Here is a 12,540-nt window from a genome sequence, read left to right on the forward strand (position 1 = left end):
ATATATATATACTAGCCATTTTCTTCGGCTTAACATTCAAGTTATTAAAATTTTGTAAGGAGTTTTGATGCAATATCATATATAAAATAATATAATTAAACAATTTCTACCATAGAAACTATTTTATACTTTAGATTTCAAAGGTCTTATTTATATTTATTGCATAAATAATTAGGTGTAATTAATGTTTTTTAATTATTAAAATTATAAGTCATATAAATTAAAACTTAAATGTTATAAAAAAAAATTAAAATTGTTCTTTGAAACGCTGAGATACCTACTATAGAAACTATTTTATACCGTGGATTTCAAAAGTCTTATGGACATTTATTACATAAATAATTATGTATAATTAATGTTTTTAGTTATTAATATTATAAGTAATATAAATAAAAACTTAAATATTATAAAAAACTAAAATTATTTTTTAAAACGCTCTCGGAGTAGATTATACATCTACTTTAATAGTATGTATAGATATATGCAAATTATAATATATATATAATTTTTAAAAGCCTCAGAATTTTAAGAAATAGCAAAATTTCTAGAGTTTGTGAGGTCTTGCATAATAAATTGAAAAATATTAGAAAAAAAAAATTGGCTATTCCCTATGGTGGTTTTGTAATTTTTTAAAATTGCTCAAATGGCGCTAAGGCTATTTTATTTGTCAAATCAGCTGACTGAGTTACTAATTGGATTGTTGATGGTGTATTTAAAAAAAAAAATACTGATTCTTTTGTATTTTGACTTTTTTTTATGAGAAATATTATTTATCACGAATAGCTTTCACGAAATCCAACATGAATACTAACACTAGAGCTGGCATTCGCAGTCCCAGCTCTTGGATTAGTATTCGTGTAGTTTTTTGTGCAAGTTATTCGTGATGAATAGCATTGCTTCTCTTTTTTTTTTTCTTTTTTTAGGCAGACTTGTTCTCTATGTTATCAGGCAACTTGAGTGTGGACCAAAGATGATGTACATGAATTGCTATACAATCAAAGATTAGACGTAGGTATATGTACATGAATAGAAACCCGGTTTTTGGTATGGAAACAATCTGGTTATTAAAGAATTGTCCAATATAGGATTATATATTATATATTATACATTATAGAATTGCTCAACCTGGGTAGAAAATATATAATGTAAGGAAAATCATAGATGTGTTTTTATTTATATTTAAATGTAATTTTTTTTTAAAAAAAAAATATAAGCCAATTATCCAAGGTTAAATGGAGGTCACGGTATATGAGGGTTAAATGGAGGTGAGGGTTAAATCTCCATTTTCCAACTCTCCATTTAACTCTAATTCTGAACTTTCTAAAATTGGGGGTTTTGGAAGTTTTCATATTTTACAAGACCAAAATACCTTTAATGAATTTGAATAATTACATTCATGCCCTATAGAAAAGTCATTACTTATTTATTTTTTAAAAAAATAATAAATATTGTAAATTGTCAAATAAGAACATTTAATTTACAAAAGTAACATTATTTATGTAAAATTAGCATAAAATACAATTTATAGTTTCAAGGGTATTTTAGTAATATTAATATAAAACCTTACCTCTTATTATTTTCAATACAAACATTAGAAAATTTGATGACATGCATTTATCTTACCTTAACCTCGAATAGATATAATTTAAAATATTCTTTTATCTTACCTTAATTTATTCTACCCTACTTTACAAAACCCTTTTTCACCTCATCCAAGCAATGGGTAAAGAAAATCACAAATAAAATAAAAAATTATTAAATAATGATAATGAACTAATCTGTTTATAATATATAAAATAATAGGTAATTTAATTTAAAAATATCTACATGCGTATATACCAAACAAAATTATGGTTAAAGGTGAGAAATGAATTTTTTTTTAAAAAAATATCTAACCACCCTAATTTTTTACAAAAATAATGTTTGTTATTTTATTAAATAATAAAAATATGTTCCTTAAAAATTTAAAAAAAAATACAAAATTAATAAATTTTAGTAAAGCAATAATAATCTTTTTTAAAAAAATTGGATTATAAAACCATAAATAAGTCACTTTAGTATTTACAAAAAAAATAAATGCATCAAAAATATAAAAAAAAACTAGTGTTTTCTATTTTTAAAATATTCAATCAACAACTTGGTTAGAATGACATTGATTTAAAAATCATATGAATAACTTTGACAAATAAAATAACTGTAAAGCTATTTGAACAATTTTAAAAAAAAATAATGCTATTCATTCCGAAATATTGTCCCAAAATGCTGTCTGGAATGCAACCCTTGCATTTGGGACACTATTTCAGGTAACATTACTATTTCGGCACACTCGGGAAATAACCCAAAAAATTCTAATAGAAATTAAAAAATTAGCCAACGACCATTTGGTCTATTGACATCGGGTCCCTTGTGTAGGGTGTTCGCCTCGAGTGTCGAGCGTGGCTCTCCGAGTTTGATCCCCATCTTGCGCAAGGTGAGGGTATGATTCGGTGGTGAACGCAGCTCCCCAACGTGTTCGTCCCTGGGTTCCAACGCTTGTCACCTTTCTCAAAAAAAAATAATAATAAAAAAAATAATAAAAAAATTCAAAAACCAACCAAACATTCACATTCACAAAAGTGAAAAATAAATAAATAAATAAATAAAAAGATATGAAATCAAAAGATTGAATTTGATTTGACCATGCCCTCCATAAATCAAGGAAGCTACACAAACTCCCAACCTATCAACAGCACTCTCCCTTACAAACTAACACACATGAGTGCATGCATGTCTACATGCCCTTAATCTAAGACACCCTCACGCACACAAGCCACAAGCTCTCCTCCTAATTTTAGACTTATATGACCTTACAAAATTCTATGTGATAATGACCTTTCAAAGTACTCACAATTTCATTTGTTCAAGGGTTATTGGCAAGTGCCTTTAGCAAGAGGGAACTTAACAAAATATTGGAAGAGGAGGAATTAGTGAAACTTGATTTGGATAAAAGATGGCAGGTGGAGGTGTTGTGGCTCATGGAGAGGTCAAGGACTATAAGGGAAAGATCACAGTTTTTGTACTAGTCTCTTGTATGATTGCTGCCACTGGTGGTCTCATTTTTGGTTATGATCTTGGTGTTTCTGGTTAGTTTTTTTTTTTTCATCCTTTCTTGCTTTTAGAATTGATAGGTTTAAGATCAAATGAAGTTGACATTACTTTTCAAATCTTCAAAATATTTTTAATTATAAAAAATATAAAGGTTTAGATAGTTTATATGCGTATGTCATGACATGAATTTAACTAATTTAGATGGATATAAATATTATTGTTTTCATAGAAATGATGTTTCATTCACCTCTTTAATCTGCTTTTTTTCTTTTAAATAACTTCTCTATGGTTATGAAAATAATAGTAATCTTTATATTAAATTATGCAAATTCATGTTAAGGGTAATTTGTTGAATGGACTTTGCATTAACTGCTTTAGTCCATTTTCATATTTTTCTTTTTCTTTGTTTCTTTAAGAATTGATGTATTTAAAATGAGAATAAAGTTGATGTTTTCAAATCTTTAAAATGTTTCTATTTATAAAATAATAAAATTAAAAATATTTAGATAGTTTATATATATATATATATATGACGAGGTCAAATTAAACAAATTCGTATGGATATAAATATGTTTCTTTTAAGAAGTTAATACTCCACTTTCCTAATTGATTAGTTTCTTTTTTTTTTTAAATATAACTTTACTACATAAAAATAATAAAACAACAATTTTATGCTAAATTATGTAAATTCCCTGACTTCGCATCAGGGCTTTTACAATTTTAAAAAATTTGAGACAATATTATATATAGACATACAATGAAAAATCTAACACTATAATTAAGTAACTCATTACAAAATTATTGATATACCTCAACTTTGAAAGATCTCATGGGTATTTACTGCACACAAACAAATAAATGCAATTCAAAAATTTCATTATTAATATCATCTTTAATATAAACAAAATTTTAAATATAATAAAAAATATTTAAATTTGTTCTCTAAAACATCATGAGAGTAAATTATATATTAAGGATGATTTATTACATAGATTTTTTTTTTTTTTTTGCATGCAGGAGGGGTGACATCAATGGATGTATTCTTGGAAGACTTCTTTCCAGCAGTGTATCACAGGATGGAAAAAAGCAAAGATGATAACCAGTATTGTAAATTTGACTCTCAATTGCTTACAAGTTTTACATCCTCCCTCTACATTGCTGGTCTCCTTGCTAGTTTTGGTGCCTCTTATGTTACTCGTAATAAAGGCCGCAAAATTTCCATTCTCGTCGGCGGCCTCACCTTCCTCGTCGGCACCGTCATCAACGCCGCAGCTACCAATGTCTTCATGCTCCTTCTCGGTCGTATTCTTCTCGGTGTCGGTGTTGGCTTTGCTAATCAGGTCGATCATAGCTCTTTTCTTAATTATTTTCTTATTAATTAAAATATAAAAGTTTAATACTTACTATCAAATTAACTAAACAAAATTATATCTATAATAGATTGTTAATTGATCAAGAACAGTTTGAGGATCAATTTCTTGTTGGTTTGAACTGAGCTTGAGCTTAGCTTTTGAGCTCAACATATATAAATATATTGTAATTTTTGTATATTTATGATATATATATTATATTTTACATTGAAAATATTATATATTTAGTATTGCTTATCATCATGAACAAAAATTATGCGATAAATGATGTTTGTGATTTGAACTAAATCGAGTTGAATTTGTATTCTTGAAAATAAATAAATTTGATTTTTATCTCATGACTTAAAATCGAGTCTAAATTTAGCTTTCAAAATTAAAATCAAGCTAAGTTTCCAACAAATTTTTTTGAGCTAATTTAGAGCTCCAGCTCAAGCTACTCAATTTAGAGCCAAATTTGAGCTAGTGACAACTCAATCAAGCTAGTTTATTTACAACTCTAGTTATCAATATATAAAATAAAAGTTTAATTTTAATATTTTTGATACAATCAGGCTGTGCCAGTGTATTTGTCTGAAATGGCACCACCAAAACTTAGAGGAGCTCTAAACATTGGCTTCCAACTTTGCACCACAATTGGCATTCTTGCTGCCAACCTCATCAACTATGGTACTAGCAAAATAAAGGGCCGCTCTGGCTGGAGAGTTTCCATTGCCTTGGCAGTTATCCCTGCTGCCATCATCACTATCGGTGCGATAATCCTTCCCGATACTCCCAACTCTCTCATTTCCCGTGGCCACACCGATGAAGCTCGTCGCATGCTTGAAAAGATTCGTGGAACTACTGAAGTTGAAGAAGAACTACAAGATTTAGTCGAGGCTAGTGAAACCGTGATGGCAATCGAAAACCCATGGAAAAACATCTTGCAACCTCATTACCGGCCTCAACTCATGGTAGCCATCTTTATTCCAATGTTTCAGCAACTCACCGGTATCAATGTCATCATGTTCTACGCACCAGTTCTTTTCAAGACTCTCGGGTTCGGTGACGAAGCTTCTCTTATGTCGGCCGTGATCACCGGGACAGTCAATCTACTTGCCACGATTGTTTCTATTATCGCGGTTGATAAATTCGGCCGGAAGTTTTTATTCCTTGAGGGTGGCATTCAAATGCTCATCAGTCAGGTAAATATATCTGTTGAAAATTTCTTCCACACTCAAAATTACACATGTTTAACATGAAATGTGTTACAGGTGATAATTGGAGTGATGTTAGGGAATGCATTTGGATTGAGTGGTGTAGGACAAATGTCTAAGAGTTCGGCAAATACACTCCTCTTCTTAATTTGTGTCTATGTCGCGGCTTTCGCATGGTCTTGGGGGCCATTGGGATGGTTAGTTCCAAGTGAAGTGTTCCCTTTAGAGATTAGATCGGCCGGGCAATCGATCACCGTCTCGGTTAACTTTCTTTGGACATTCATCGTTGCGCAACTTTTCCTTTTTGCATTGTGTCATCTCAAGTTTGGGCTCTTTTTTTTCTTTGCATCATTTGTGGTGTTGATGACACTTTATGTGTTCTTCTTTTTGCCGGAGACCAAGAATGTGCCAATAGAAGAAATGCATTTAGCTTGGAAGAAGCACTGGTTTTGGAGGAAGTATCTACCTGATGATCAAGATGTTGGTTATAGTATGAGATCCATGGCTTGAATTTTATTTTATTTTATTTTCTAGTTTTTTATTTGTTTTTGTTTAATAAGTTTAAGGTAGAATAACTATGAGCCAATTTTGTTTGGTTTTTTTTAAAAATAAGTTTAGTATTGAATAATTGTGAGCTTATTTTGTTTGAAGAGTTGTTATTTCTTGGTAAGTTTTTGGTTGAACATTTTTTTTTAATAAAAACAACAAACACATATTAGTATCTCTATCGCATGTGAGTGTGCCTGCTCAAAGAGAGTGCGTGCTTGAGTTAATATCTCGAACGAGCCCTCACCTCGTGGACGTGTGAGGGAGGGTGCAGCATCGCCCGTGAGTTAATTCTTTCCACGAGGTCATTTTGCACGCCACACAAAGGACCCATATCAATGTCTCTAACCATTTGAACCAAATGATTTTGACAGTGAACAATTGAGAGTTGATTTTATTTGGAAAGTTTTTTTTTTTTCTCACATAAGTATATGTAGTTGAATGATTGAGAGTTATTTTGACTAGTTTTTATTTAATTTAAGTAATTTGATGTAATTCTTGTAGATGTGTATATATGCACACTTTGCTTTATAATTAAATGAAGGGCAATTTTTTTAATTATTTTATCTATTTATTTATTTGTCGTAATATGATTAATTTCCTTGGAATCAAGAGATTTTTTCTTTAGGTTATCTTTTCTTTTCTTTTAATTTTATTGATTTTTTTTCATTTACTACTTAATTTGAGTAATTTAATTGGTTCGTAAATTTCTAGTTGTGTTATCATTGATAATGAAAATATTGATTACAACATGAAATCTATGGCTTGATTTTTATTCATTATTTATTTATTTATTTAATTAGGTTGGAATAGAGAATAACTTTAGGTAGTTTTTTTAAAAAAAATAAATTACTTGTAAATATAGCTGATTTATGTGATAGATGGCACACACATACTATACAAAAAACTTCTAAATAATTAAGATAAAAATTAAGAAAAAATAAAGAATTTTATTAGTATGAAAATTTTAGAAGTTACAAAGTCTCCAATAATACAGAGAAAACCATAACCCTCTCTTTTATAAACATGAGAGAGAGAGAGAGAGAGAGAGAGAGTTCTTTTCATCAATCAGCCACGATGTTTGACTTTTCCATTTTTATAACTTTTGAGAGATGGAGAATATAACTTTTCCCATATAAGACCCACGCCAGGACTCAATGGATAGTGAATGAATAGTACATGGCTCGGGTTGCTTATTCAATGCTAAGGTGTCTTACCACCATAAAGATACTAGTGTTGGCAAATTATACAATCCAATAAGAAGTTTACCTTTTTTTTTTAAATGATGGTTTGGTGAAAAATCTTTAAAATTGTAACAGATTAGAATTATATTGTTCGTTTAGTAATTTTACCTGTTCCTTTTCAATATAGTTTGATGGAAAAATCTAAAAAGGCGATAAATTGTAAAAAAAAAAAAAAATTGAAATTACATGGTTGAATGAGTAATTTTACCAAATTTTTAGAATTAAAATTACAAGCTTCAATACGTATCCTTTTCAATCCCAATTTGATAGAAAAGTCTAAAAATAACCTAAATTAAGGAATACTTTATCAGTTCATTCATTATTCACCAGTGAGAGGAGCTGTATTCTCCACTCCTCTAGAGTTATAAGATAGATGTGATTTACCATTACAAATTTGTGATTATTGATATATCATCTTGTGTGCATATGACATGTCCTAATTACCAGACATGCTAGTCCGGTCAAGTGTCAACACGGTAAATTTTTAAATGTCATTAAGCCATTATATCTAGTGTACCACCATACTTATTTGTCCCTTTGATTCGTCAAAAAAAAAATTATAAGGAATTAAAATTACTTGGTTCGGTCACTAATTTTTTACTAAAAAAAAATCTTTAAAAAAGATCTAAATTGTAAACAATTAAAATTACACGGGTCAGTCAGTAATTTTCCTTATCCTTTTTTAACAACCATGGTTCAATCAGTAATTTTACCCCTTTCTTTATATATATATATATATAGAGAGAGAGAGAGAGAGAGAGAGAGAGAGAGAGAGAGATGGAGGAGAAGCAAGGGAAGGAGGCCATGGAGGCCATGGAAGAGGAACCAGAGGCCATGGATCATCAGGAGCTAGGTATGAGCATGCCCCAAACTCCAATCACTATTGTTCTTTTGTTTTGAGAAATAGGTATTTCAAATTTCTCTTTATGGATGTTTGATTCCCTCCCAAAAGAAAAGGATTGATTTTAGCTCAAACCCTAATAGATTAATCAGAGTAGAAACTTAGGAGTGATTTTTTTTTTCCTCTTTATAATTCAAGCCTGTTCTTGATTTTTAGCAATAGATTGTTTTTTGAAACAATTATTTAATGATTATGTTTGGATAATTAGCACTCATATAGTGTGTATGAGAAGAATTATCTGAAAAATGAATCCAATGAACCTAATAGATTAATCAGAGTGGAGACTTGTGCATTAGTTTTCCTCTGGAATTCAAGCATGTTTGTGATTTTTAACAAAAAGATTGAATTTTGAACAATTATTTAAGCATTCTCATCCACCATGAATTTGTTTGGTCAACATAAACTCATAGGATTAGTGTGAGAAGAATTATCTGAAAAAGATGCCTGTTTGGCAAGGTCTCCACTTTGGATAATGCTGAATATTTTAGTGAACTGATTACCATGGGATGCTGTAGAATTTGCCATTAGTCCAGCCGGCAAGCACTTGGATTCAGATGTAGCGAATGGTTAACATGTGATGTTTTATTGTTAAGATTCATGGTTGTCTAAAATTTAAATGAGACTTGGTGGAAACTGGAAAGTGTGTTTGCAAGTGTTTTAGCGAACAATTATCTACAGAAAACACACATGCGGGCACATCATCGGAAGAACAACGAAGAGATTATGTGCCAATAGTCACAGTTTCCATTAAAACACTCTTAAGATATATATATATATATATATATATATATATATATATATATATATATATCAGGTGTAGAAATAGGCAGACATTTTTCTTTGGGAACTGATTGCTATCTTATTAGTTTCAGCCATCATAGCTAATCAACATATAGAAACCATTCCCACTGGTCATTGGAATTTCTTTGAATATGTTTTGGATTTACTTGAGAATTAAGATAATCATGGCTTCCCTGTATTGATTAAAGTAATGTTATTATTATTCTGAATAATTAGTGTCCTTGTCCTCTAAACATGGCTATGTTTTGGCAGTGACAAAAGGAACAATTTTCACTATAGAGTGCACCTGATCTGATTTTATATCTTAACAGGCATAAGTTTATGTTAGTCATTGTTCCTTATGATTTTTTATATTATAATAATGTTTGATTTTGATTGGACTGTACATTACATAATTGAATTAAATTGCTAAATATTGGCATTCTGGCACCTCTCGGTATATTAATCATGCTTTTGTTATTTGACTTAAAAAAATTCAGTTTAACATTTTTGTGATAAAATTGTTTATAGTGAGTGAATCATGAGAAAAAACAATTATTAGAACATCTGTTTATTATTTTTTGTGGATTGAGTATGAATTGATTTTTCTTTTTTATGTATGTGAGTTAGCTATATCTTTGAAATTTATGCTTTAATTATAGTCATCGTTTCTTAATTAAAGTTAATATTGTTAGCTTTGGTATAGTCTATGTTAGCAATAAGAAGAGATGAAAAGGGAACTAACAAGTTTGTTAATCATGCACTAATATATTGATAATGGAATAAGCACTTAGTGGGACAAACTTTTCACATTCCATGGGTTGGTAAAAATACTACCACACATTCACACTAGACACACAAGATTCTCACACCCAAAGTTTGCACACATGGTGCTTTATATGGGGTCATAGACCACATAAATCAGGTCCTACGAAGACTTAAATTGACTAATCCTACTCGACTTTGAGTACATAACTACTCAAACAATAACCTATTCTAACTCAAATTAATCTTTTAATAACTAGATAATTATGAGCTTGTGTTTATTATAAACTCTAACGGTCTGAATGTGAAGCATTTTGATTAAGGAGTTGGCTTTATTTGCAATTGATTAATTATCAGGGTTCCAAGCGATTGACTTTTTTCTTAATAATTTTAAATGTGCCCTAGGACATGGTTATGTTTGTTACACGGGAGAATTTCCATGTAGTTTGAAAAAATTATCTCAAGTTCTGCTTACATCCTTCATGCTATAATAACTAATGGTCTAACATATACTAATTAGTAAATTTAGATTTGTTACATTCATTTGGATTCAGCTAAAGTGTGAGTCGAATCAATGTGGTATATGTTTGACTTGCATTTTGCATGATAATGGAACCAGTACAACTAGATTGATTACAATGTGGTTAGTTAATCTAGTAAGTCAAATTTGAATATAGGCTAGTGTCTTTTTTCTTGCCAAATTAAGTGTATAGGTTGTATCAAAGTCAAGGTAATGTGTGTTTGGCTCGTCTAACATTTCAGGCACTGTTGCCTCTTTACAGGCATACTATTCAATCAGACACAGGTTTTGACCCTATTTGGAGTTTATGCCCTTATTTCAAAAGGAAGAAGCTCAAATCAGCTTTATTGTAAAAATCCATGGGTTAAACCCAATTAATCAACAAGATGAGCAAGGAAATAAGTGGGCTTTGTTATGTCTTGGTGCTTTTGTTGACAACCAGTCATGTTACGCTGTTGAAGTAATTTATGTATGCCTAACTTGTTTTCTAAATTTTTTAGTTATTCACTTACATTCCAACTTTTCACGTTAGCTTTTGGTTTAACACATATTTCTTAATCAATTTATTTTTGCCATCTTTATTTTCAAAATTAGCTTGTCAACTCTAATATCTATGTTCCTTTTCACATCGAACCCTTTGGTTATTCTTTAGTTTCAAGTGATGATGAAATAGACTACTCAATCGAACCCGAGTTCTATGATCCAAATCTCGATGAAAAAGATGAGGTATGGGTGCGTAAGCAAAGGAAAGGACATGGTTCTGATGCTGTACTCAGTTGCCCTGCTTGTTTCACCACCCTTTGTCTGGATTGCCAAAGGTATGCATGCAGCATGGTCAATTTAATTTCTCATGCTAGGAACATGTTATTTAAGTTTGTCTATATACTAGTATTGGATAACGAGCTACATGAAAACTCATTTTCACTCAATGTTGGGTATCATCTTTGATCATCTAAATAGAGTATTAACTTGTTTTGTTGTTTTCATCTTATGATAGAAATTTGAATACGTATGATCCACAATTTTGTGTTAAATATTGTTCTCTATCTTATGCTTAGGTTTACAATAGTCATCAAACATCTCAAATGAAGTCATTTTAATATCATAAATACCTTCTACAAAGTTATAGAGCTTCTGTTTTAATGTTCTACAGACAGTAATGTCTGAATATATTATTCAGACTTCATGCTTTGTTTCTAATTCTATTTCAATTCCGTTTTATGTTTCGTGAACTCTTACCAGCAATTATGTTTGAATCTTTGGTTAAATCTTCATCCCACTCTTCGTAGGCACGAGAAATACTTGACACAGTACAGAGCCATGTTTGTCATGAACTGTAAGATCAAGATGGACAAGATGCTGCCACAGGAAAAACGAAAGCCAAAGAAATTGAAAAGCGACACAAAATCCGGCAGTAAGCCTCGAGGAAACACCGAAACTGATGAAATTTATCATCCAGTTTGCTGCTCAGTGTGCTCAACTGAGGTTGGAGTCTTCGATGAAAATGAAATCTATCATTTCTTCAATGTTCTTCCTAGTTACTCATGAACTGTTGTTTGCTAGATACTGAACTTCAGAAGAAAAATAAACTTTGTGAGATGTTTTTGTCATTTGGTCTTTTTACATATACACCCCTGCAAGTTCCGAAATTGCACATTTTTCTTTGGTTAGAGTCTCTTGAAAAGTTTGACATTTTTTTTTGTATATATAGTGCCACCAAACATTGAACATTTCATGAGATATATATATAGGCTGCGTCATCTGCGAATGTTCTACGAGCATTCGTAAATTCATCTGTTGTCCAATTCAAATCCAATAGGTTTGATTTTATATACACAGTAACTTTTATAAACAATACTAATGTTATTGTGTACAGTAACTAATCCGTCACAATTGTTCAATTTCATTTCTACTAGTGTATCTAGATAGAAGTTATAAAATAATCCAAACACTAACCTACAACTTGTTTCATCTCTATCTCTTTATCACTACTATTGTTTTCAACTATTTATAAATAGTAGCACGTTGAAAAAAATGATATTCACATTAACTGTGATTTGCACTGTCAATTCATGTTTGTAATATTATCACAATTAATCACAGCTGTCCAATCTCATTGACAGAAATGGAAAAA

General features: G+C 30.4%; 2 protein-coding genes across 2 annotated transcripts; both read left to right on the plus strand.

Moving 5' to 3' along the window:
- The first annotated feature begins 2,989 nt into the window (after positions 1–2,989).
- On the plus strand, positions 2,990–6,160 carry LOC120275623 (sugar transport protein MST6-like). The gene is made up of 4 exons (XM_039282250.1): positions 2,990–3,122; positions 4,105–4,427; positions 5,009–5,638; positions 5,708–6,160. Exons 1-4 carry the CDS (start codon positions 2,990–2,992, stop codon positions 6,158–6,160), a joined length of 1,539 nt encoding a protein of 512 aa, XP_039138184.1.
- A 2,039-nt stretch (positions 6,161–8,199) lies between these two features.
- Positions 8,200–12,016, plus strand: LOC120275314 (E2F-associated phosphoprotein). Its single transcript, XM_039281847.1, has 3 exons — positions 8,200–8,293; positions 11,059–11,224; positions 11,696–12,016. The coding sequence occupies exons 1-3, from the start codon at positions 8,218–8,220 to the stop codon at positions 11,952–11,954; spliced, it is 501 nt and encodes a 166-aa protein (XP_039137781.1). The 5' UTR covers positions 8,200–8,217; the 3' UTR covers positions 11,955–12,016.
- The last annotated feature ends 524 nt before the right edge of the window (positions 12,017–12,540 follow it).

Source organism: Dioscorea cayenensis, chromosome 14, assembly GCF_009730915.1.
Source record: "Dioscorea cayenensis subsp. rotundata cultivar TDr96_F1 chromosome 14, TDr96_F1_v2_PseudoChromosome.rev07_lg8_w22 25.fasta, whole genome shotgun sequence".
Lineage (NCBI taxonomy): Eukaryota > Viridiplantae > Streptophyta > Magnoliopsida > Dioscoreales > Dioscoreaceae > Dioscorea > Dioscorea cayenensis.